Source organism: Spermophilus citellus, assembly GCF_964194105.1.
Source record: "Spermophilus citellus genome assembly, chromosome: X".
Lineage (NCBI taxonomy): Eukaryota > Metazoa > Chordata > Mammalia > Rodentia > Sciuridae > Spermophilus > Spermophilus citellus.
This window is the reverse complement of record NC_138190.1, coordinates 145,984,425-146,010,341: the sequence shown is the minus strand read 5'-3', so window position 1 is coordinate 146,010,341 and position 25,917 is coordinate 145,984,425. Positions and strand designations below refer to the sequence as shown.

General features: G+C 43.8%; 1 protein-coding gene across 1 annotated transcript; it reads right to left on the bottom strand.

The window, feature by feature from the left end:
- Positions 1–11,457: 11,457 nt before the first annotated feature.
- On the bottom strand, positions 11,458–25,842 carry GABRQ (gamma-aminobutyric acid type A receptor subunit theta). The gene is made up of 9 exons (XM_081277931.1): positions 25,395–25,842; positions 23,409–23,497; positions 18,897–18,964; positions 17,419–17,639; positions 16,414–16,496; positions 15,753–15,890; positions 15,269–15,421; positions 13,530–13,786; positions 11,458–12,775 (listed from the first exon to the last, which is right to left on the bottom strand). The coding sequence occupies exons 1-9, from the start codon at positions 25,541–25,543 to the stop codon at positions 12,014–12,016; spliced, it is 1,920 nt and encodes a 639-aa protein (XP_081134057.1). The 5' UTR covers positions 25,544–25,842; the 3' UTR covers positions 11,458–12,013.
- Positions 25,843–25,917: the final 75 nt, after the last annotated feature.

Sequence of the window (25,917 nt, the reverse complement as noted above, 5' to 3'; positions counted from 1 at the left end):
TTTCTTTTCTCACTTTTTTTCCCCTCACCATTGTATCTGGAGTTTTAACGGAGTATAGAGTTGAAACAACCAGGGCACTTCTACAGATGGTAGAAATGCTCTATGTTATGCAGAAGGCAAGTGATTCTGGGCTGTTCCATTTGGAGTAGGATACAGTTCTCAGAGGATAGAGCCATGAAGAGACAGGCAGCAGGGCCAAGTCTCAGAGTTGACTGGGAAGGCACATGGGGGAAGACCAGGGAAGAGCATTATATTGTGAGAAAGTGATGAGACTTCACAAAAGGCTGGCACCCAGATAGAGTTGTCTCTCAGAGAACCACAAACAACCCCCAAATTGGGTATGGTTCACGTTGTTTTATCTTCCTTCTTTTCTTAGTTAGCCAAGGATTTTTGTTAATGGTTTAAAGTTTGACATAGTTCTTTAGGCTTGCTTCTAGTACTTTGACCTGAAGATCCTTCTTTTGATTGTCTGGGAGACATTATGGAGTCACGGGAAGAGAAGTGAATTGCAAGACATAAGGTCTGCTTTAGGTTGGGAGAAGTGGGAATGGTGGGGGCTCTAGATGAATTCAGACCATGTGTGTATATTAGTCTTCTAGAACTGCCATAACAAAGTATCAGACTTGGGAGCTTAAACAATGGAAACTTATTTCCCCATTGATCTGGAGGCTAAAAGTTATAGATCAAGGTGCTGATAGGGTTTGATTCTTCTGAAGAAACAAAATGGCAGCCAAATATTGGTAAACCTATTAATTGTAGTCTGTAGCATAAACTCCTGTATACTGGAGAGCTGAGCAGAGCAATAATGAAGGAGGAGTCTGGAGGCAAATAGGCCCAGGAGTGGCTAACTACATAAATGGACCGAGTAAGAGAAATCATATCTAAACAGATATAAAACTCATATCTAAACAGATATAAAAATCATATCTAGACAGATATATGCACTCACCAAATACAGAAATCTTGCTCTTAAAGCATAAAATATATACATATAAATTCATATTGATACAAATGAGTGACTGAATATATAATGTGGGGAAAATATATAAGTCTCCTGGGCAGAAGAATTACAAATCATTTATATAGTTACTTCCCACTCTTTGCATGGTAGCTGTGCATAGTGACCTTCTTCCAAAGAAAGCAGTGTGGAAGGGTAGGGAAATGAGTAAATTCACAGGATAGAAGCCTGAAAAATACTACTTCATCCAGGTGCTTAAGACTACCATCAACAGTGGTAAGTCATTGTTGATAGTATATGTTCTTGTTATGATGTCATAAATGTAGCAATTTACCTCTATGGTCTTCCCCTCCCTAAACCCATACTCCCAGTCTACTCATGACAAAAATCACTTGAAAAATTGCAAGAGGGAGATATCCTACAATATATCTGACTCTTCAAAACTCTTAAGGTCATCAAAAACAAGCAGTACCTAAGAAAATCTAACAGCCCGGAGGAGTCTAAGGAAACATGTTGGCTAAATGTTGTACAGAATCCTGAAACAGAAAAAGGATATAAAGTAAAACTGAGGAGATGAAAATAAAGTCTGGACTTTTATTGATAACATTTTATCAATATTGGTTCATTAGTTGTGACGAAGGTACCATACTAAGATGTTAATAATGAGGGTACTGAATGTGGGATATAGGGGAACTCTCTGTACTACCTTGGTAATTTTTCACAATCTTAAACTATTATAAAATATAGTTTATTGAAAATGAAAAAAAAGAAAACTTAGCCAAGTCATTACAAAACAATATACACACACATACATGCAAATCATTGTATTTAAATAGGTAAAAGTCGAAAGCTTTATTTCAAAGTTGGGAATGAGACAAAGATTAGACAAAGACTTCTGCTATCACCATTTGTATTCAATATTTTGATATTAATATCATACAGTGTACTAACAAGAAACATAAAAGAAGATAGGTATCAGAAAATGAGAAACAAAGTGACCACAATTAGCAGATTATTAGGCTGCATGTTAAGAAAATTCAAAAGAACTAAGGTTAATCTATTCAATCAGTAAAGTGTATATAAATATTACTGGCTATATAACATCACTGTACAGAAAAGATATTTTTATTTCTGCAGCAATAAATAATATGAAATGAAAATGACAGTAAGCAAAATGTATCAAAATATAAAATATCAAAAATAAATACTAAATATGTAAGAATAAATCAAGCCAAAGATTGTCTTAGAATTTCATGGGAAAATATAAAAATTCCATTTAGATAAATTGATGAACACCTACAAAAATATAAAGTGTGATGTTATCATGGATATGAGGATACAATTTTGTAAACATGTTAATTTTCCCTAAGTAAATCTGTATATTGACTGCAAGCAAATAAAAATTCCCAGAGTCTTTGTGGGTGAATGTGTATATTTATGTATGAGTGTATAGACCATGACCTAATGATAATAAGATTTAACTTGATATTCAATAGGCCAACTATACCAAAACATTTTTGAAATAACAAAGAGGGTAAAAGAAGTTAACCTACCAGATGGGTAAGAATTATTAAAATGCTTTAGCCATTAATTTTGTAGTATGTGTGCAGTTATTGACAACTAGACCAATGGAGTATTGAAAGAGACATGCAACTGGCAAGCCAGTTGTTTCACAAATGTTAATTGCAGAGGGCTTAAAGACCCACTTTAAAAACTGTTATGAAAATTTCAACTATGTATGAAATTATATAGAATGGTAAAATGAGCTTTCACATACTTCTATCATCTGTAGAGCCAATATTGTGGGTCAAGGGGGACATGGATAATGTTTTAGGGGAAAGGACTAAAAGAGGTGGGGACATTGATCAGTACCAGAAGGATTGTAGAAGATATGAATTGAGGAGGAAGAAGAAAGACAAAATGGCAGCTCCTTCTGCCCCTTTTCCTGACATAGAAGATCTTTCTTCCTTCATGGGCCTCTCTTTTCAAAGAGCAGGGCTTGGCATATAGAAGTGGCTTGGGTTAGAAAGCTACCTAAACCAATGATCAGTTTATTCCACCTCCCACAGCACCCCCTGCTGACCTGTGGAGTCCTGGAGCTCCAAAAAGAATGATCTGACACTTCAGATGGGATCCTGTCCATTCAAGACACTTATGGCAAGGGATGTTGGGCTGATACCCTTAACAGGCTCAGGAGTACTTCAATGACTTAGAGTCTGTGCCAGATTTTCCACATGTAGGAGAGCAGAGTCCTACCTTCTGCCTTACCTGGATGATTGTTCTTGATGGGGAGAGGGAGCTTGGGATTCTCTCCCTTTTTGCTTATTTGAAAGTGTCTTGCAAAACCTGCTCTTTTGCAGAAAATCCTGTCACAGACTCCTGCTACTCAGACTTGAGTCTCAGTAGGAGCAAAAGAGGAGTTTTCTTCCTTCCTAAGTTCAGAGGTACTCTAAATGTAGACAGAACAGTTATTATGGGATGACCCTGATAAAATTCTACAGTGGATAGGAAACCTCCAGAAATGCAAGCAAGAGAGCTTCCTCCTCTGACACATGAGCTTCCTCCAATCATGCATTGGGAAGGATTTGCCATGGAAGTATTTTAATGAAAATCCTCTACCATCACAATGGAATTTAGAGCCTCTAGATGGGAGGGCTTTAGGCTGGTGGTCAGTCTGTGAATGAGAATAAGGTTACCCAAAATGGAGCTACAGGGTGATGGGCTGAGGGGGCCCTGTGAGAAAGAGTGTCATCTTTTTTAAAAAATTTTATTTATTAACATATATTAATTATACAAATTAGTGGGCTCACTGTGACATTTCCATACACGTATATATTGTGCATTGATCATACCCACTCTCCCTTCTATCCTCTCTGACCTCTTCTCTCTTCCCAGCCCATTTCATAGTCCCTAAGTGTCCCTCTTCTATTTTCAGGCCATTTTTTTTGTTTCCACATATGACAGAAAACACACAACCCTTGACTTTCTGAGTTGGGCTTATTACACTTAACAAAATGCTCTTCAGTTCTGGCCATTTCCCTGCAAATACCTTCATTCATTCTTTACGGCTGAATAATATTACATTGTGTGTACATACATCGTATTTTCTTTATCCATCCATCTGTTGATGAACTTCTATGCTAATTCCATATCTTGGCTATTGTTAATAGTGCTGCACTAAACACAGAATTCAGGTGTGTCTTTTTTACATGCTGATTTTTTTTTCATTTGGATATGTACCCGGTAGTGGTACAGCTACATTATATAGTAGTACTATTTTTAGTTTTTTGAGAAACTTCTATACAATTTTCAATCATGGCTGGACTAATTTATATTACCACCAACAGTTTACAAATACTTGTTTTTCTCTACATCCTCAGAAGGTTGCCATCTTGAACATCTCATCTATTCATGAGTAGTTGATAGCCCAGATCAATTCCTGCCACTACCTCTGCTCCACATATTTCTTTTCAGTTTCCCTTCCTGTTGAGAGTGCCTGTAGCAGAATTCGGGAACCCCACAATTACAAAAGAGGCTGATTTGTGGCATTGTCAGAGATTTCACTGACGTTTTGGGTCATTTCGAGATTTACTTTGCTTAGGATCAAGTCAGCTGTGGTAAAGTTTGCTTTCTTCCTCATCATTGGCTTTAGTGTCTTGGTTGCAGTTTGCTTTTTAGCAAGGAAAAGAGGAAATAAGGAGTCTTCTATTAGCAACTAAATGTTGCAGTTGGAAAAGGCATACCTCACATATACTTGCTAGAACTAATACATTAGATATAACTAATCACATAGCCCAACTCAACTATAATGAGCCAGGGATTTCAATTTGCTGTGCACGGAAGAGTGAACCACATATCACTGATGACAACCATGTATCACAAGGTGTAGTTTCCTTATTTAGTCCACTGATTCAAATGCCAGTCTCTTTAGGAAACACCCTCACATACACACCCAGAAATAATGCTTTACAAGCTATCAGGGTATCCCTTATCCAGTCAGTTTAACAGCAAAAAATAACCATCATAGGCAGTATATTCTATTCTCTTAGCTTGTCCCTGAGTGGTTACACTGAGCAGAAGCACCTCTGATAAACTGCATTGAATGCACAGTTTCAGAAAGGAACACATATTTTTGTTAAGTCACTGAGATTTTGGGATTGTTACCACACAGGCACCTAACCTCTGCTGATTGATTAACCAATACTAAATTCCATGTAGTTAGCCATTGTCTGATGGTATAATTGGACAGAGTCCTTTCTATTCATTGAAGAGGGGGAGGCTTAGGGTTAGGGTTAGGGGTAGGGCTAGAGTTAGGCTGGGGGTCTCGCTTCCCTTACCAAAGGATTCACATATTACACTATGGAGAAATGTCAAGATGGGAACTCTCCCTGGTCCCTGGCATACCAAACTAGGGTTACAGGAGGAGTTCTTTGATTAGGTAAGGAAATTATGCTATAGAGGTAGACCACTATCAGTGATACAGAGGGGTGTGTATGTGGTAGCCAGTAAAAGAAATTGCTGTCAGGGGTGTAGTTGCTGTCATTCTCATCTGCATTTGTGCAGAGGCCATGCTTCCTGCTGTATTGTTCCCATCCAGTGACTGAAAGTAGCATGGATGATAGTGCCAGCCTGTTTCAGTCTGAGTAGGACTGGAGGACACAAGTAACTGCATGAGCAGATAGCTTGGACCCCCATACCTCTCATCACAGTTGCACTGGTGCCCCTTCCCCACCCTGCACCTATGGCCATAGAGGGGGATTTCTCTTTATGAACAGCTAAAGGAAAGTTTACAGATGGGCTCATTCATTCTCTACGTACAAGCTGAGAATGGATGGTGTGCATCTCAGACACCTGGATGGTCTTGAAAGAGTGGCAAAGGAAAGTCTGTAAAGGGTGGAGCTTTGAGCAGTGCACCCGTGCCTCGGGTCAGGGGCCAGGAAAGGAGAGGACTACAATAGTCACCCAAATGAACAATGGTCTTATCCAAGGGCACACAGAGTATGCCATATAGAATAGGATGTGTAGGGTTTAGGGGTCTGCCATCTACTAGTACCAACAAACATGTAAACATCTTCTCCCCTGAGACATTAAAGGGAAACTGAAAGAAGTTGACGTGTTCTGCTTCCTTTTTTTTTTTAAAGAGAGAGAGAATTTTTTTAATATTTATTTTTTAGTTTTTGGTGGACACAACATCTTTGTTTGTATGTGGTGCTGAGGATCGAACCCGGGCCGCACGCATGCCAGGCGAGCGCGCTACTGCCCGAGCCACATCCCCAGCCCGTGTTCTGCTTCCTTTATTCCTCCTTGACAAAATAGTCTCAGAAGGTAACATTTCCTTAGTTTCTTTTTCTCTAGCCCTTTTTAATTTTTGTAGCCAGACTTTTGGTCTATACCCTTTGTGGACAGAGATTAAAACAAAAACAATAAGAAAGTGCAAGAGGATAAATGTACAGAAAGAAATGAAGAATTCTAGCGTTAAGAATGCAGGACTGGATTCTGTCGCAGCAAATCATATTTTGGCTGTTAGAAGAGTTCATGTTCAAATTCTTTGGCTTCCTGTGCAGAGCGCTAGACAGACTACTGGGCAGAAACTCTCAGGGCAAAGAGGTGTCTTATTCCCCCATTACTTTTAACTATATTGTACAAAATATTCTCAAAGTTATTAAGAAATAAAACAGACTTATAACTGTATACCTTATTGATTTCTGCCCTCTCTCACTCTTGAGATTCCGGTTGAGACCTGAATTGAGAAAGCATTATCATGACAATATCATGGGGTCTCCAGGAGGATCTTTCAGGACTTGAAAGAAGTTAGGTAAAGATGGGAGGCTGGCAAGACAGTCCTTGCTGAAAGCCTGGGAAGTTGTGGTAAGGGCTCCTTCATACTGAGAGTAGTGAAGCTGATGGTATCAGGCTCACTCAAGGGCTATGAGCTCTATCTGAGGTACTGGGCTGCCTTCAGAAGCTGGCCTTTTGGAAAGAGCTTTGCCAGCAGAACAGTATGTGGCAGCTCATCATAAGCTGAGTCCCTGCTATGTACATCTCCTCCTTCCCTGGATATCTGTGACCTCTATGGCATGGAAGCTTTTTTTTCAGCAAAAAGGCTGCCAGGCATCTCAGACAGTCACAGTGGAATCTGTGGGAAGATCATGCAGAGCTGACTGCATCACAAAAGCTCACCAGCAAAGGCTGCCAATAACAACGTGTATCAACAGGGTTCTTTACAGGTAATAAGGCCTTGGGTTGAGCATTAGTGAACACGGAGAGTTGGGAGCCTGGATCGCATGAAGGAGAGTCAGGAGGACAGGAGTACAAGGCATGTTGCCAAGGGCTGCTGAAAGTTAGAAGCCCAGAGATCTACCCAAGAAACTCTTTTATCCTGTAGGTTCCACCTTGGAGCTGTGGGCACACCAAAAGAGCAGTCTGTTCGGGTTAAGTATGCACAGCCCTACAGGTCTGCTTTGGCCACCATAGAACCACAGAAAAGATCAGTGGGTTATTTGCAAATATAAGGGTTTCCTCAAAAGGTCCTTGAAGAGTCACTGAAGAACGTGGTCCATGACGAGTACCCTTGGCACTATCAGTAGAATGTTTTTTTTTTTTTTAAGAGAGAGTGAGAGAGGAGAGAGAGAGAGAGAGAGAGAGAGAGAGAGAGAGAGAGGGAGAGAGAGACAGAAATTTTTAATATTTATTTTTTAGTTTTCAGTGGACACAACATCTTTGTTGGTATGTGGTGCTGAGGATCGAACCCGGGCCGCACGCATGCCAGGTGAGCGCGCTACCACTTGAGCCACATCCCTCAGTAGAATGTTTTAATGTGACCTGGAAACCATGTTAGACTTCAGCATGCCCTCTTCCCACCCACATAGGGCTTTCTCTTCTGTATTCTGCACAACCACATTGGCAAAAAATATTTTAAAACAGTTTTGTTCTTTATAAAGACCACTTTTCCTGTTTCTCTCTCCCCACTAAATTGAACAAGAATGGCCCTTTTGGCACCATGATGGCTTGCTGGCTTAATTTTTTTTTTTAAATAGTTAAGGGCTATGTGGGCTGGGGTTGTAGCTCAGGGGTACAGTACTCACCTAGCATGTATGAGGCACTGGGTTTGATCCTCAGCACCACATAAAAAACTAGACAAATAAAGGCACAGTGTCCATCTACAGTTATAAAAAATAAAAAAAGAAGGGCTTTGTGCCAAGGTGTCAGTTAAATCAACTGTAATGTTGCTTACTCTCCTGCACTTGAAAATCTTGGCTTCAAATGTCCTAGGTTATGAGGTGGTGCATATGCAGAGCTGTAGGAAGGCCATGGTAAATCATGAAAGCCAGAGGCTTTCAGACCCAGAGAGACATCTTGGGCAGTCCCTCCCAATCCAAACAGAGAGAAAACACAATGGCCCATCAGGATATTTGCTTTTGTAGACCTTTATTTTTCTTTATTTGCTATTTACAAATTTTTTTCCATTATATTTTTCACAAGTATAATTTTATGCTTCTCTGTGTTTTACTTTCTTAAAGTCAGGACTGGTCAAGGTCATGGGAAAATGTACATTTAATTAGGACAAAGAAGGCTCCCAGTCATCTCAAGAGGCTCTGCTGCTCTGTGCCCTTTTGTGGGTCAGGTAATCCAGGACACCTTGGTCATAGTCTTGCTCTTCTTTTGTTGGTTTTTACTGTCTGAAGACCTGGTATGTACAATTTTACTGTAGTTCATACTTCCAGCATGTCACTGACTTGGCTGCCTTCAGCAGAATCCCCTGACTGCCTGGTGTCAGACAGGAGAGTTGGTTGCATTAAATTCTGGCACCTTAAGCCTTGCTGATGACAACTGACCCTGGGGATGCAGCCTGGCAAAATGGTGGGTGCAAAGTCTCAAACAAATGGAGTCCATAGAGGTGACCCTGACCGTTTGGGAGTATTTCTTAATTTAAGTATTCAGGAAAATACTTTAACACCCTTCCCTCCCCCCTGAAAACCCAACACTGATAATATAGATTTCCTATTGATCACAGGACATTATACAACAAACACACACTGTACTTTCAGTAGGACAAGTCACAATTTCCTTTGATGCTGGGCTTTGAGTAGATACGAAGTTACTGCACATCACCACAGCAGGGTATCATGCAGGGGAGAACTTAGTGGATGCATTCAGTAGTTAATAGCTCAAAGGGTTAGCTGTTGTATATACAGACTGAGCAAACCTCATTAGGAATGAGCATAGTCTCAGCAAAATTCAGCTCTGAATATGCAAAGATTTTGCAGCCTTGCTATTAACCAGATGACAAGAATTAGAAGAATACATTGGACAAGCTCCACTAAGACCCAAGAGATTGCCTGTTACCTCTGCAAAGGCACCCCACAGTGGCAGATGGGATGGGCAAAAACTTAGTAGGAAACATGTCAGAGATCCCCACGACAAAACAATTTGGAAAAACAGACAGGGGCGTCCTTCCTGAGGGAGGGATTCTATGGGGAAAGTCGAGGAGAGGGAAAAAAAGGAAAGGTGAGTGGAGGAAAAAGTGGGGTTGTTCCATCTCAGACTCAGCAAGACCCTTCCCTCTGCCCAAGCTCCAAACTACCAAGGGCTCTTTGATTAGCTGAACTCTGGAAGCATGCAGCCAGATGAAGTGCAATTCTAGAGCTACTTGGTATAGGGAGAGGTTTGGGAGGGGACATTGGCAGCCAACTGGCGGGGTGTGCCTACACATCAGGGAAGGGGGTGGGGGTGGGTGAGGATGGGGCTCAATAAGGACGCTGACCACAGACCACACACAGAACATGTCAAGGGGAGATCTGGCAATTTGCAGGATAATTTTGCTGGCAATTAGAAGGGTCAAAACCATGGCAATCTCTGAAAGTTCAAGTTCCCGAAACTGTGTCATTGCCAAATCTCCACCTCACCTTGACATTTAACCTCACGGAGTATGAGGAGCAGGAGAGTTCAACTGCTCTCATTGCAGCACACTAGGGCAAGATATTCTCTTTAAGGTCTAATATATCTAGTATGTGGGTATTTACAACTGGCCTCTTTGTCCTTCCTCTGTGCTGTGAAGTCTTCCTATGCATTGCTGTGTCTTATTTTTCCCCACTGTTCTGACTTCCCTTTATGACTTCACCTCAATGAACTGCTTCCCCTCCACAGGGTTCGAATCCCCTCCAGGACACTGAATCCAAGTCAAGCAACCAATGTTTAGGCTCCAGGAAGCTAGTGTTCCAATAACCATGTGAGGTCACCGCTCTCCCTTCAATCTGGATCTCTCTGTGTGGGATGTTCAAAAATAGGCATTCTTAGATATCCTGTGACTACTTTCTTTTCTCTAAACCATGCCCTTCTAGCACCAAGCAAAATGCTCAGCACTCAGCTTATCCCACAAATTGAGTACTACCTACCTCAAGGCACTATATTACCACTTCTTAGGACTACATGTGCTTCCCCTGGGCCTTCAATCCAGAACACAGCACAGATGCAGGGAAAGAGGAGTAAGGAATGGACGGGAACCAGGAGAACCTGCTCTCTGGAACAGTGGGAATTAGAAAGAAACAGTTAACCAGCTCATCCAATGTGGGAACAGGCCATGGGAGTTCTGGTGGTTCTAGAAGAGCCACTAACAAGAAATGCATACCCTTTCAAGCATACATTCTTTCCTGCCCATTCAAATCAAATAAACATAAGTAAGCAGTCACACACAAAGAAATGCCTACACAGAAGCAGTTAAAAGGGGGTGGGTGGGTGGAGGGGTGAGGGGCTGCAGGAGAGGCTGCCTAGAGAGCAAGAGGGGACAGGGATTGAGTGCTTGGCAAAGCTCACTCTCTCATGTCCTTCATCAAGGTGGTGCTGCTTGGCAAGTTCACACACAGGCTAGGTGGGAAGGCCCACACTCTCCATCTGCTGGGTTCTCTCTTATTGGCTGTCAGTAGCCTCTTCCTGCTGAGGTGCTTCAGTACTGTAGAACGTGGTTGGCAGTCTGATAGATAAGCAGACTCTGCTGGAGGACCCCCTTTTGCAAGGGGGAGGGAAAGAAAAGGTACTCTTCAGTTCAGAGTAGCGTAAAGTTGAAGAGCTAGTGTCCTCAAGCATGGCACATAAGCTCCACGTTTTTCTTGGAACACCGGGGACAAGGTGCTTGACTTTCTCTTGCTCACAGGGCTCCTGTGAGGGTCCAACAGCGTGAAGGGTCAGTGAGCTTGTTGACACTTACCATGCACTAAACAAATAGAAAGGATTAGTATAGAGATTCACAATAGTTGTTCATCTGTTACTCCAGATCAGAGGTGAAATAGCCAGTCAGAACTTTCCAGTCCAGTGCTTATTCACCAAGCAATGGCCCAGTGACTAGTGTCCAACTAGTGTCCAACTCAGTGATTGATAGAAAGAAGTTATCAAGTTCCCATTGTCAAGCATTCTGAAGTAGAACTATAGGCAAAGGAAGTTCTAATCCCTCCAAAGGGGCCGGCTTAACCTGGGCATTCTCCAACCTGACATGACCCCCTGCCAGCTCCTCACTTACCCCCACCATACCCCTTTATACCTCTTCATTTTCTTCCCAACCCTGTGCCACAACATCAATTGAATCATGGGCAAAAGGCACTTCCAAATCCTCCCCAACTTTCTTACAGCCAGTTGCCTGCAGTTTCAAGCTGTGGCTGGCTCTTCCCCTGCACACCTCGGCCCAACTCAGCTTCACTTTCTCCCAAAGTCCTAAGCAGAGGGTGAGCAAGGTCCATGACCCCCAGGAGGAAAAACAAAGAAGAAAAAAGGAAATGAAAAAGAAAAATTGACACCTAATGGGGACAGAAAAGCCATAAGAAATGTTTGTGGGTAGCACTCAGATCCTTCCTTTCTTTTCCAACTCCTCCTCCTTTCCTTCTCGCCAGAATGGGTTCTTTCCATCTACTTGCCACCTCACAATGATAAAGAGAAGTTTTCAACTGATTAGATTGCAGAATAACCACCAAATCAAATGAATAAAGGAAAAAGGGAAAAACAAAATCAAAACAAAACTGTGAAGGGAGCACAGCATAGTGGCTCTGCTGCTCGGGGCCCTGGAAACTAGTAGATATGGTACAGCCAGTAAACTACGTTGAACAGGCCAAAGGAAAGAGGGAAGAGGAATCGGGACCACTTGTCAATCTTGGGGACACGGCTAGGGCTAAAGACGTAGAAAGAGAACCCTTCATTGAAAGAGCACCCAGGGCTTGGTGGGCAACTATCCTCAGACTCTGAGCTACTATCATTCTCTTGGTCACCGGCCATGAGCTCCTCATCATCAAGGCTCCAGATACTGTGAGTATCACTCCTGCGTTGGTCTTCCAGGTCAAGGCTTCGGCTCTCGACATTGATGTCATCATGGAAGCTCTGGATCTCATCAAGGTCCCAGCCTCCTTCTAGCACACAGCTCTGGCCACGGTACATCATGCGTTTCCTGCTGGGGCCATGGCCATGGTTCTCATCCAAACTCAGGTCATCTTCGGAGTCTTCATCGTCATAGGTCTTAGCATGGTCAAGGGCCTCAGCACGGTTTCGGATTTCAGTAGGAGTAATAGTGTCATCACTGTGGAAGCCATTAAAGTGGACACCATAGCCATGAAGAGCCTGCTGGGAGGTGGAGGGGAGATCACTCAGGCTTTCTCCAGTGGCCAACTGGGCTTGGCCTGAGAGGGAAGACAGTGGACTGAGGCTTTCCGGGATGGCCAGCTGGGCCCGCTCTGAGGTGGACGCCAAAGAGCCGAGGCTTTCCGGGCTCGCCAGGGGGGCCTGTGCTGGGCTGGTGGGAAGAGAGCCGAATCCATCTTCCACATTAATCAGGCCATCCTTTGAGGAGATAATGGATAGGCTCATCAGTTTCATGTCACCTAGGTGGATATGTACTAGGGGAGGGAAAAGGGAAGGGGCTTTCCTCATCAGCACTTGTAATGTTACTGTGGATAGAGCCATCTCTTCTTGGGGTCTCTGGAGCTCAAGGGGCTGAGGAACAGGACCAAGAGGCTGTTAGCATGCAAAGGAAGGTCATGGCGGTGACTGAACTGCTGTCTCCCTGGGGCAGGTAGTCCCTCAGGAGTGCTGTGTGCTGGATGGTGGCCACTCAAGCAGACAGGACTGGGCCCCCCTGTAAAGCAGGGAAGTTGCTGGACATTGACATACTGCCCAAAGCAAAAGCCTCAGCATGGCCTTGGGAGTCTGAAGTGTCAAGGAAGGTGGGGTAGGCAGGCCAGCCTTTCTGGTGTCTGTCTTCCTTTCAGCCTGACTGTGTTCACCTTCCGTCTGGCTTCATCACCTGCCCCAGAAACATGCAAAGTGGACCAAATTTAGCCCAAAGACCTGGAGAAATCTAGCTCTGCCACTTCTTGCCTTGTGCTGTTGGACAATGATCATCTATAAAGGAGTGATGATAATTAGTTCTACTTTGTTATGTGTGGTGGCTGTGTGCTGTGTATATGTGTTGTACATGTACATTGTACGTGTGTGCATAATGATAAAAAGAACTAAGAAACAAGGAATGGTCAAGTACTAAGCCTGGGATCAAGAGGTGCTCAGGGAAAGCCGATTGTCAATCAAAAAGTCAAACCTGCACATTTCCCACCACTACTTCCTGGTAGTGGTAGCGGGCAAGGACTCTTCTGGGTCTCCTGTATCGCCTACGGTGGCGCCGAGGTCCTTGGCTGAAGAAAAGGTAGTTGATGTAGACATACTCCATCAAGGAGAGGAACACGAAGAACAAGCACACAAGGATGTAGATGTCAATGGCCTTGATATAGGAAATGTGGGGGAGTCTATCCCGCATATGTGAGTCGATGGTGGTCAGGACAAGGATTGAAGTCAGGCCTATAAACAACACAGCACAGGTTTAGTCTCCTTTGAAGTTCTTGGCAAGCTATTGCATCTATATCCCATAGGATGGGAGCAAACACTATGTTTGGGGTAGTGTCTTTACCCATGTGCCCTGCTTGTTTCTTCTCCCCCATTTTTAAACTCAGCATATGCTTCACTGTGATTTATAACTCTGCCTCCACCTTGCCTTATTTGCCTTCTAGTACTCAGGACTTCCTGTAGTATTTGGAGAAGTTTTGTGAAACCTAAAATATTATACACATATAAAGGTTTAGCCCAGAATGTGCTTCTAAAGAAAGAGGCTATCCAAAAGATTGTGAAGACAAACCAGGGAGCTAATCTCCTTATTCAAAATGTTTTCATGGCTCCCCATGCTGCAACATGAACCTCAAAATCTTCCTGAGTAGGGAAAGCATATGGAAATGGTAGGAGACCTTCAAGGATACATAAAATTATAAGAGGCTATGAGGGGCAAGGGGGAGGGAAAAAAAAGGGAGAGAATTGAACAACAGCAGGGGAGATAGAGAGGGAAGATGGGAGGGGAGGGGAGGGGAGGGGGGATAGTAGGGGTTAGGAAAGGTAGCAGAATACAACAGACACTAATATGGCATTATGTAAAAATGTGAATATGTAACAGATGTGATTCTGCGATCTATATTTGGGGTGAAAATGGGAGTTCAAAACACAATTTGAGTCTAATGTATGAAAGATGATATATCATGAGCTATGTAATGCTTTAAATAATCAATAAAAAATTAAAAAAAAAAAAATCTTCCTGAGTATTTCCAGGCTCTCTTTTGGCTGCTTTCCTCGTCTTTCCAGGTTCTGTCCCAGGCATCTTGCAGTTTAATCCACTTTTAAGGTACATCTGCCTTTAACCAGTCATTTACTTTTTGGGGACTGTCAAATCTCAAATCTGTGCCTTAAAGCCTTCTTCAGATGAGATTGGGTGCATTCAGGGTGGTATGGCCATAGACTTAAAACCTACTTCAAAAAACTCTTTTGTGGTATAGTTAATTTCAGCCAGCAAAACCTGGGTCACTTCCTTTTCTGGACTCTGAGAGCTTGTATCTCCACATTCCACTAGACACTTGTCAAGGGCATTCCTCTAGAAGCCCTCTTCTGCAGAGTAGAATGTTTTGATATATTGCTTAATCAAATGTTTATTATACATGTCTTATCTAAATGTATTACTTGTCTACCTTTTCCTGATTTAACAAATGTACCCACATATTCAATAAATAATGAATCCTGGTACTTTGAGCCTAACATGCCAAGACAATCTCTGATGTTTTTTTCATCCATGTTTCCAATGTCAGTCTGTCCATTGAGGACTGGATGAGCACCCCTACAACACATATTAGAAAAATTCCTGTTTCCTTCTCTACACAGCATACACATGGTTCCCTTCCTTACCCTTTTTTTTCCCTGAGAAAGATGACTCAAATTTCTCCTTGGGATGGAGACAGGACTTACCAATTGTCACCCTGGCTGCAGAGGAATCATAGTTCATCCAAAATGATATCCAAGAGAGGATGGTGGTGAGGACAGTGGGCCAATAAACCTGTACAAGGTAGCTGCTGAATTCCCTCTGAACCTGGAACTTTAGTATCAGGCGCATGTAGGAACCTGGAAGGAGACACCCTGGTAATCAGACCCATGTGACATAGAAATTGCTCTCCCTCCTTTCTTCCTTACTTCCCTGATCCATGTTGGCTGAAGTTTGGGAATGGAAGAGATAGGCTGCAAATATGGAGGCTGAACAGCCCTGAAGGGAGCACAAATCCTTTTCATATGCAGAGGTAAGCCATGGGGACTTCATCAAGGCAGGTTGGAATGTGTCAAGAATGAGGGAAACAGAAAGGAGGCAACATATAGCATAGGGGTCAAAGGCAGAAGTCCCCAGGATTTTATAAGGGTGTGAAGGGCCCAAAAAAGAGAGAAGGAAGGGCAGACCCACCTGTATAGAAGTACACCTCCTTGCTAGTAATCGTCCTTCCCAAGAAAGAAAACTGAGGGATATGCAGCTCCTCAGTCATGTGGATGGCATTCTCATTGTCTTCCCAGGATAAGACAACATCTTCAACCGTGTAGCCATCTGGGGAGCGGAGAGAAACGTAGTCTCAGAAAATAGGCACAGGCAGATTTCATGCCAGAGCAGTCTGTGAAAACCAGAGTGTGTGTAAAATTTGCAATCTTGGGGGATTGTTTATGGTTTGCTCAGTTTGTGCATGGGTGAAAAAGTCTGAACACTTAGAAAAAGAACTTTCACTTTGGAGTTTCTTTGCCAGGAAGGAAAAGTATAGCAAAAAGATGGTATGAGCTCATACCCCCAGACTTCAACATAATTCCCCAATAGAACTAAATAAACTCTAAAGGACACCTGTTCCCAGATGCCATATATATACAGCTACGTATCAATTATCTAACTAGTATCTTTTTCTCTTTCCTTCTTTTTTCCTTCCTTCCATCATTTATCTGTTGATCATCTACATATTTAGGAGAGAGAAGGGGAGGAGGGAGTTAAGGATACACGTTATCCCTCTCCCTGTCAATTCTGCCTGTGGTTTCCTGACTACCACAGGTCAAGGGGAAGAAAAGTGTCCAGGAGAAATACGTACAGCTCTCCACCTCCAGCTTGCAGGCCTGCTTGTCTAGAGGGTATTTGTGCAGATCCAGGGAACAGGCTGCTGTGGTGGTGAGTCTGCCAAGGAAAACAAGAAGGAAGGAAAAAGTGAGTCAAGCCCCAGCAAGCAACCATTCCTGAGGACAGTGCAGGAGTTACCCAAGGATTGACCTATGGGGGGGGGAGAGAGAGAGAGAGAGAGAGAGAGAGAGAGAGAGAGAGAGAGAGAGAATTGGAGTGTGACAAAGACTGAGAGATCTGCAGCACTGCAACAAAGAACAGATGTCAGAAAATCGTAGGATGCCAGAATGGGAAGGGCCCTTGAGACAAAGGAAAGTATGCTTGCTAAAGAAGCAGTGAGGCTGTTTCGAGAAAACTGTGTGCTGTATAGATGCTTCCAAGGCTGTGTACCTGCTGTGGAGGACAGGTATGTAGTGTGCACTATGGATGTGAGCAGCAATCCAAGCCCTCTTCTATGCACACCCATGCACATGCCAGAGGTGTGGACCCATGTGGTACTAGGAACTAGCAAAATGCCAGGGGGTACAAAATGGAGTTGAGACTAAAAGATCAGTGGAGGCCCCGCCAAGGAAGTGCTGATAATAAATAAAGTGGGCAAGAGTTTTCAGTTGCTGTGTGGTGCATCCATGAGAAGAATCTGAGCAGGGGCCGTGGAAGAGCCAGGGAAGTGACAGTGGGAAAGAAGATAATGACAGAAACTCTCTACTACCTCAGCTGGGAGGCTCCATCCTATCCCTTGTCCTGCCCCTCCCCTCTGCTAATCCAGTCTAGTCACTGTCAATCCTTGAAGCAATTACCATTTTGTGTACAGGGCAGCCAAGGCTCTCTGTAGGAAACTTTGAAAGTGGGGGAGAGGCAGTGCCAGGCAGATTTGAAAAGCAAGGAGCTCCTGTGTGTGTCCTTTAGAATGTATTTGTGGGATAAACATCAGGAAGAAGGGAGCCTGCTGCAACTTCCCTAGGCCCCTGCGGGGACTCACCTGATGCCATACTGCACTGTTCCATCAGGGTGAAGCTGAAATACACGATTTTCCACAGTTACATCATGCACAAAAGCATCCTTGCTATTCACAAAGTAGCAGTCAGGGACCCACAACTTTTCATGCATCTGATAGTCCAGAGTCAAGTTCAGGTTGGTCTCATAGTATGCTAAGCGAGAATCCTTCCAGGTCTGATGAAAAATCATTGTGATTGTGTAGTCCTGGGGAAAGAAAAGTACATCCCAGTTGAGAACAAGGTTGCCCAGCTCTCTATGTTCTGTGTGCACACACACACATGTGTATGCAAGTGTATGAAACATGATGAATATAGATGAGAACACAAAACATATGCATATTTAAGAAAAGAATAATAAAACAAAGCTTCTGGAATTAAAATCCAGTTTAAAAAACAGAACATTACCAATAACTTTCAAGCTATAATGTGTCCCTTTAGGAAAAACATTTTCCACAGCCCCCAGCAGTAACCATTAATTTAGATTTTGTGCAAAATTTCTTGCTTTGGCTTAGAATTTTATTGTTTATATATGTATTCCTAGAAAACATAATGCTTAGCTGGACCCAATTTTTGTATTTTACCCAAATGGAGTCATGCTATGTGTTATTTGTAATTTATTTATTTCCCTCAGTACTTCATTTGTGAGATCTGTTTAGGCTGATGTGTGTAATTATAATTTGCTCACTTGCTCTCCTGAATAATATTCCCATATGTAAATATACCAACCATATAACTATGCAAAAGCGCCAAACACACCAATGATGTACTCACCAGATGAGCAACAATGCCACTGTCAGCAGCATTAGAAACCACTGTGGTTTCATTGTACACTTTACTAACACTGTTGAGTGTCTTTTCATGGTTATTAGATATTTAGTTTTCTTTAAAAAAGTGAAATTCCTGCTCACACTTTCTAATCATTTAAAAAATTTATTTATTTTTTAATTTATTCTTTTCAGATACACATGGCAGTTATATTGGTTTAAAAAATGTTCTTATTAATTCACAGGAATTATGTGTATTTTGGATATCAGTGCTTGGTGTTATAAATATAGTCTATACTGACTTACCCTTTGACACTTGTTATAGTTGTTTTGTTTTGCAAAACCAAAGTTCCAGGGGTTTTGGCTAGAGAGAATTTTACTAATAATTGAATGACCGCTATTTATGCTTACTATGTATGCTTTTAAAATAAATCTGTATCCCAAGACACAAAGATAGTGTGTCCTATATAATCTCTTAAAAGCTTCATAAGCCTTTTCTTTTGTGTCTATAATCCATTTGGAACTGAATTTTTGAATATGATGATAGAAGAGTTCAATTGATTCATGTTTTATTCCAAGGGGCTGCAGTTTCCCAAACCTACCTTGAGTTCTGTCACAGGTCAGAACAACCACAGTTGGCTTAAAAGTCCCTGCTCCTTGTCCCTGTCCCCAATGCAGTGGCTGGAATTGACACTTACCATATTTGTTTCTGAGATCTGTTCAATGCTGGAGACATAGATAGATATTTTCACAGGCACAGGGGCACCTACAGTACATGAAGACACTATTACATGAAGGTTGGGATAAATGTGAAGACCATAGATTCAGGAGCCAGACTACCCAGGTTTGAATCTACTTTGATGCTTGTTAGCTGTGTGCCCTTGAGTAAGTCACATAGCCTCTCTAAGTCTTAGGTTCCTCATGGGTAAAATAGGGGCAATGATAGCAATAATCTCATAGTTAATGCAGGTCAAGCACTAAAAGCAAAGCCTGGTCCATGATAATCTGGAAGGAAGCGGTCAGAAAAATGAAATATTCATTTTCTATTAAAAATTGAAAATCAATAATCACAAAAATAAGAGCCAGCATTCCTGGATAGGTGTGAGTATAATTGAATTTGTGAGTATATTTGTGTGCAGGTATGTTTCAGTGTGTGAGCATGTCTGCATGAGTGAATGTGTGAGCATGTTTCTGTGCTTCAGTGAATTGTGTAGGAGTTTTACTTATACAACATGTAAGTGTATAAACATGTTGGTTTGTGGGAGGAAATATAGGACTGTGAGCATATTTGTATGTGAGTGAGTGTGTGGACATGTGTATGTTTGCATTTTTATGGAAGGGAATAAGTGAGCATGTCTGTGTGTATGTGTTTGTGTGGTGGTGTGAGTGTGTTTGTCGGCTAGTGAATGTGTAAGCATGTGCATGTATCTGAGCATATGTGTGGTGTAGAGAAGAGGGTTAAGTGCCTCTATGAGTCTACTTATCTGTTAGTGGCTTTTTAAGAATCTCTGTGTGTAAGTGAATGTGTGAACATGTTTATGTGTGTGAACTGGTTGTGTTGACATGAATGCATGTAAGCCTGTTGGTGTGCTGTATGATGTGTTCATGTGAATGGCTGAATATGGTAACATGCTCATGTGAGTAAATGGAAGAGCCTGTGTGTAACTATCTTAACATGCATGCCAGCATGTCCATTTGTGCATGTGTATATGTGGGCATGTAAGTATATGTGTATGTGTGTGTGTGTGTGTTCATGTGAATACATCTGAGTATGGTCCTGGATGTGGGTGTATTTGTGAGTGTGTGAACATGTCTATGTGTGTGGGAGTGTTTGTGTGTGAGAATGTTAATGCATATGAATAGATTTGCTAGTGTGTTTAGGTATGTGGGAGTGCTTGTGAGTGAATTATGATTGTGTTCATGTGTGTAAATTTTTAAGTGTATTCTTACAACTGAGCATATTTGTAAGTTAGCAAATGTGTATATTTGCACATTTCATTGAATTTTGAATATTCTGTATATGTGTATAGGTGTTATTCTTCATTAATATGTGTGAGTAAATGTGCATATGTTTGAATGTGTAAGCATGTGCGTGTGTTATTTTGTGCCTGGGTATGATTGAATTTATATGTCTGTGCATGCAGGTATGTTTATGTCTGATTGTGTGTACATATGAACACGTTTGTATGTATTAGTGTGCATATTCATGTGTGTGAATTTGTGTGATCATGTTTGTATATGAATAAATATGTATTTTCATGTGTGTAGGTATGCATGCATGGGCATATTTGTGTGTTAAGATATAATTGAGTGTATGCTCCTCCTTCTGTGAGTGTTTCTATGTGCGTGAGTGAATTCATGACTGTTCATGTTACTGTGTGTGTATGGATTACTGTGTGTGTTAATGTGCAAGTGAGACTTTGTGAATTAGTATCAGTTTTTGTCTTCCTCCTTGGTTTGTTTTCAGGTTTGGGTGTTAGCATAGTCCACTGTAAGGAGTCAAATATGATCATGGATATAAAAATATGTAGTAAACTGTCAGGCACTGTGGACAGATACATTTTTATTATACCCTAATCGGCTCAAAGCTGTCTACACCAGCCCTATAGCAAAGCCATTATTCTCTGTGTATGACATCACACTGCTGCTAGGGAAACACGCATGATGCTTGCAATTTAGCCTGCTGCTTTCACTGCAGGCTGACTGCCCAGAAGCTGAGCTGCAAAGAGGGAAATGTGTTATTCCAAGCCTGATGCTTCAAAGAGCAAAGTGCTACTGGGAATAAGCGTATGAATGGCAGCTGAGAAGTAAATGGGCTTCTGTGTTAGGGCACAGCCCAGACTCCAGCATTCAGGTCTATTGTGAACAAGCCCTAGGAAAGTGCTGTGTAGTGACATGGGTTTCTAGAAACACAGTTATTGATTGCTGCCTTTCAGGCCCTCTGCTTGCCTTCAGAGGTCGGAAGCTGTGTTAGGCAGGCTCCGTTCTCCAGTGTCAGATTTTCTCTAGACAGTTCCATACCACTCGGGCAATTCCTTCCCTTGTGGTAGAATGCTGCAGACCTAAAGGGCTAGGGCAGAAACCTGCTCAAAGGCTCCAGCTGAAGGGGCAAGTTCACACTCCCTTCACCACACCATGATCTGTAGTACATGGATGCAAACTAGAGGAAGGGGACATTTTTCTGATTTATCCATAGTGGGCCATCTTATGTGCTAGGATAATAAAGAGGAATGAGAAACATCCCAATAAGGAGTCTCAATGCCATCTCTAGGGTAATGACCTCAACCTTAAACCCTGTTACTGTCCTCCCCCTCTTTATTTTCCTCTTCTTCCTCTTCTCACTACTTCCCCAAAAGAAAGGCCCCTTTTTGACTTGGACCAAAATTAGGTGAGACCCTTGTGTGAGCACATGTGCGCACATGTGTGAGCATGTGTTATGAGAGAGAGAGAGAGAGAGAGAGAGAGAGAGAGAGAGAGAGAATGAATATGTGTGTGAGACCAAGCAGGAGCACATGTGAAGGGAGATTAAACTGTCATAGATATAGAGGGGAATTTGATTGTGTCTAGTGGGAGGCTGAATTGGGAGTGGGAGACCCCAAACCCTGAATGCCCTGGCCCAGCCAGCTTTCTCATCAACTTCCCCACCCCCACCAGGCCTGGATTGTGTAGGCCCCCTTCTGTGTAAATGCTAGAAGGTTCCCAGTCATCCTTGCCCTCCTGCCATCATCTGCTGTTTTGCCAAGGATCTATCTTTTATCAGACACTCCAGGTCTGCATGCCCACAAAGCTTAATATAATTCTTCTCTTTGAAAGAGGGTGGTAAGGGGCCTCAGATATAGTGGACCAAGCATGCCTGACAATCCCCGGAGATCAACTCCTGGTCCTGCTCCCTCCCCTTGGCCTTGGATGACTGCAGTGATGGTAACCTGGCCTGTGGACTCCAGTGGCTATTGGTTAGCTTTTGCTGAGAAATGCGAGAATGACGCAAGGAGAAAAGGGAAGTAGCCACTCTGTGGTCACCCACCAGCACTTGGTGCAACTGATGCAAAGGCCAGTGCCATACATGGGGATGCTGGTTATGCTCTGGCACCTGGATTCCTAGGGGACCACACAGGAGGGGTGCTGCTATCCTGGGTGTGTAACTTTAATGAAAGAGTGCAATTTCTCTTCTCCCCTCCCCTCCCCAGTTGGGCATACTCACCTAGGATCCCTTGGTCAGTGCCTTCTGCCCTCAAGTTAGGGAAGGAACAAAGGAGAAGCACCAGCTGCAAAGCCTTAAGGGTGGTATTCAGAAACCCTCCATTCATATGCACAAACGTGGACCATTAGCAGTGTTAACCCTTTAGAGTAGGTATCTTACTGCAGGAAGTTGGGTGTTTTTTGTTCTTTTTTTTTTTTTGGCTTACTCTTTCTGTTTTTTATCTCTATTTCCTTTGAACTAGAAAGTGACTAACTCTGATTTGATATGCCCCGATTTGATAACCCCAATTTGATATGCTCTTTCTTTTGTCTTTCTTTGGTGTAGGGTTTCTAGGTGTCCCCTGGGCCAGATTATGATACTTCTGCTCTGGAGATCTGACAGTTTGCTAAAGAGTTTAGGTTTTATTTGTCAGTTAGATAAAGCCATCACAAGTTCTTGAGTGATCAGGATGGATTTAGACAGATCACACTGTGTGCAGTGTATCAAGTGAGCGGAACTTGGTGGGAACTTTCTTGGGGAAAAGTGACCCCAGGTAGAATTGTCCCAGGTCTAGGTGGGCTAGGTAAACTAGAGGGAAAAGAGATGATGTGCCCAACTTTGTATTAGCTGAATGGATAGAATGGCCAGGGTACAAAGAATGTGCTCAAATAGACGAATGAGTCCCGCCCCCGCCATAAAGCAGAAAACTGTAGCTGGAGCAGCACAGGGTACTGTGTCCTACATGCCCATTTCTGTAGTCTCCCTCTAGCCACACCATTGTAAGGGGGTAGGGAGAGGGCAGAAGGCCTGCACATGAAGGCAGAGATGGGGATAAATTCCAGGACAAGAGCAGAAGGCCTGGGGTTGGGGGCCTGGGAGTGCTCCCTTTCAGGTGTCTCCAGGTTCAGGAAGCTGGGATTGGGGGGCAGAGGTGTAGAGATTGGGGTCAGTGTACAGGGTGGGGCTGGCTGGCCATGTCTCAGTACTATCCCATGTAACACAAAAGCCTCTAGGGTTTAGAAGTGCTTACCTCCAAAATTTGGTCTCAATCGGACATCATAATTCGACAGCACCCTGTCCAAAATCTTATGAACCATAGCTTCATTTGCACAATTTTTGCTGAAACAGAGAAGTCATTAGTAAATGCTGGTTGACTTGTGGTAGCCTTGCCAGGGCTTTCCCTGCTCTTCTACATACGCAGACATGTCCAGTCATATGTGTATGCTCTCTCTCCCTCCCCTCCCTCCCTGCAGTGAGTCAGCCAGAAGCACAGCAGTGACGCAGACTCCTCTTTCCCCCTTCCCCTCCCCCTTTTCAGCTTTAATCTTGAGGGTGGGGCCAGAGGACTGGATCCCTGTTACTAGGCAAGACTAGAGTGTGGGGGAGGAGGGGATGCCAGAAGAGAGTGGGCAAGTGGGGGCCCTCAGAAAACTGCATTACTTCAACACCCTAAGGATCCCCACCTTGAGATTGGCCTGGATGCTGCTTTCCAGATTGGTGGGGGTCCTCCTTCCAGGGGTACCTGATTGTCCCAGGAAACATCATCTCCCAGTCTTAGCGCCCCCCCCCCCAGCTCAGCCAGTGTTCTCTAGCTCAAAGTCATGTTTCTCCTATGTATATTGGACATTATTTTGGTCATGTTTATGTCAACCTTGTTTTTGTACACCTGTTTTTAAGACTTGGCATATGACATATGATGCAGGGAGAGAACCTTGTTCATATAGCAGAGATTTATGACCCTTATTGAACCAAACAATTTCAGATCCTTGAGGTTCAGAACCATCCTCGAAAATATCTATTCTGGAAATAGGTATCTCTCACTAAGCATGTGCTTCCAGCTTGGAGGTGTTTTGGGTGAGCACACGTAAGTGGACCCCGCTTGGTTTTGCAGAGTCTCTGATATGCCCGCCCATTCACCTAGACCTTCAGCAGGGCTCTTGTCCCCAAAAGGGCTTGAGAATGAGAACAGGCCTTGGGCATCACTGTGACTCTTTGACGCATTGCCCCTGCAAATCTGTGTGTGTGCGTGTGTGTGCATGTGTGTTCACTGGCGCAGTCTGGTATGTTGAGTTGAGGGCATTGCAGGGCTGTCTGCTGGAACCTTGCCCAGAACACCCCCACCCCTGACATCTGAAAATATGTTCATTTCTGGTTTTCCATTTAGAAATCATTCCTGATCTTCCTAGAGTACAAAATTCCATTTTGCAACATTCCAAAATGTACACATAAATTATTCTCAAATTAAAGCAATGCATTCCCGCCTGTTTCTGACCACACATTCCCCATGTGCCAACACTCAGGATCTGTGTCCACCACAAATGCACATTTCTGTGTGATCTTCATGTAAGGGCTGACTGTTTAACATCTCTTCAGATACCCACAGACCCAAACAAACTTCAAATCAAACACACAGAAAAACCTCAATCTTCAAATATTTTCATAGGCCACAGGATTATACCATTACAAAATACTCATCAAATGGCACTGTCTGGGCTACGATGAGGGCGAATTAATAATTTTTATCTGCCGCATTGGAAAGAGCCCCTCACCCCTCAACACACACATGCACGCGCACACACCCGCAGCTCGTTGCTGTACTCAAACAGGTGTCTCTCTTGTCTGTAAATTTCCCATAACCCCATACACCCCTAATTCCACAGGTGCCAAAGAACGTGACTGAATAAAGCTGCCTGGGCTTTTAGTCCTTGGGGATGGTTCATAAGACCCTGGGGTGAGGACGCCCCTCACCCTCCACCCCCCCACCCCATGCCTCGGGCTGCCATTTGGCACACCCGGACGCAGTCAGGCTCCACGGTAACAGGTGGGCTCCATCTCGACTGGCTGTCCCTACCCCCACCCCATTCCCACCAGGGGTGGGCAGGGAAGGTGCGCATACTAGGCCTCAGCCAACACCAGTCCCGAGTCCCACCCCCATAGCCCTCTCCGTCCAAGAGGCCCGAGGCCGAGGCCGTCTGCCCTCTCCTGTCCCCGCGGTGCCCAGGCTGGCGTCACTCACCAGTTGAAGAGGTCCAGGACGACTTCGGGCATGGTGGAGGAGAACTCGAAATGGAATTTTGGGGTGGGACTGGGGTCATAGCTCTCTGCGAGCCAGGTTCTGATGAGCAGCAGGAGCGCGGCGGCTCGCAGCATGCCTCGGATGCCCATGGCTGCAGCGCTCTGGGGACCGGAGGGCGGGGGGAACTGCTGCGGACAGCTGGAGAAAGGGATGGGCCTGGGGCGGAGAGCGGGTCAGTATGGGGCGTTGCGGGGCGGGATCGCTAGATCCTCCGCAGAGTCCTCTCTAAGGAGAGAGCTCTAGGGCCCAGCGAGCAGGGAGCACGGGAGTCGGTCTGGAGCCCGGAGCCCGGAGCCCAGGAGGAGCAGCCACCTAGCAGCTCTCCCAGACTCAGCGCTCCCAGGGCGCGCCTGACCGCTGCGAGGTGCGCTCCGTCTGCGACCGCTCCAGGCTGCAACTGGGCACCCAGCGCAGCGCGGCTAGCTCCGCCCACTCGACGGCAGCACCGGCGGAGCCAATCAGG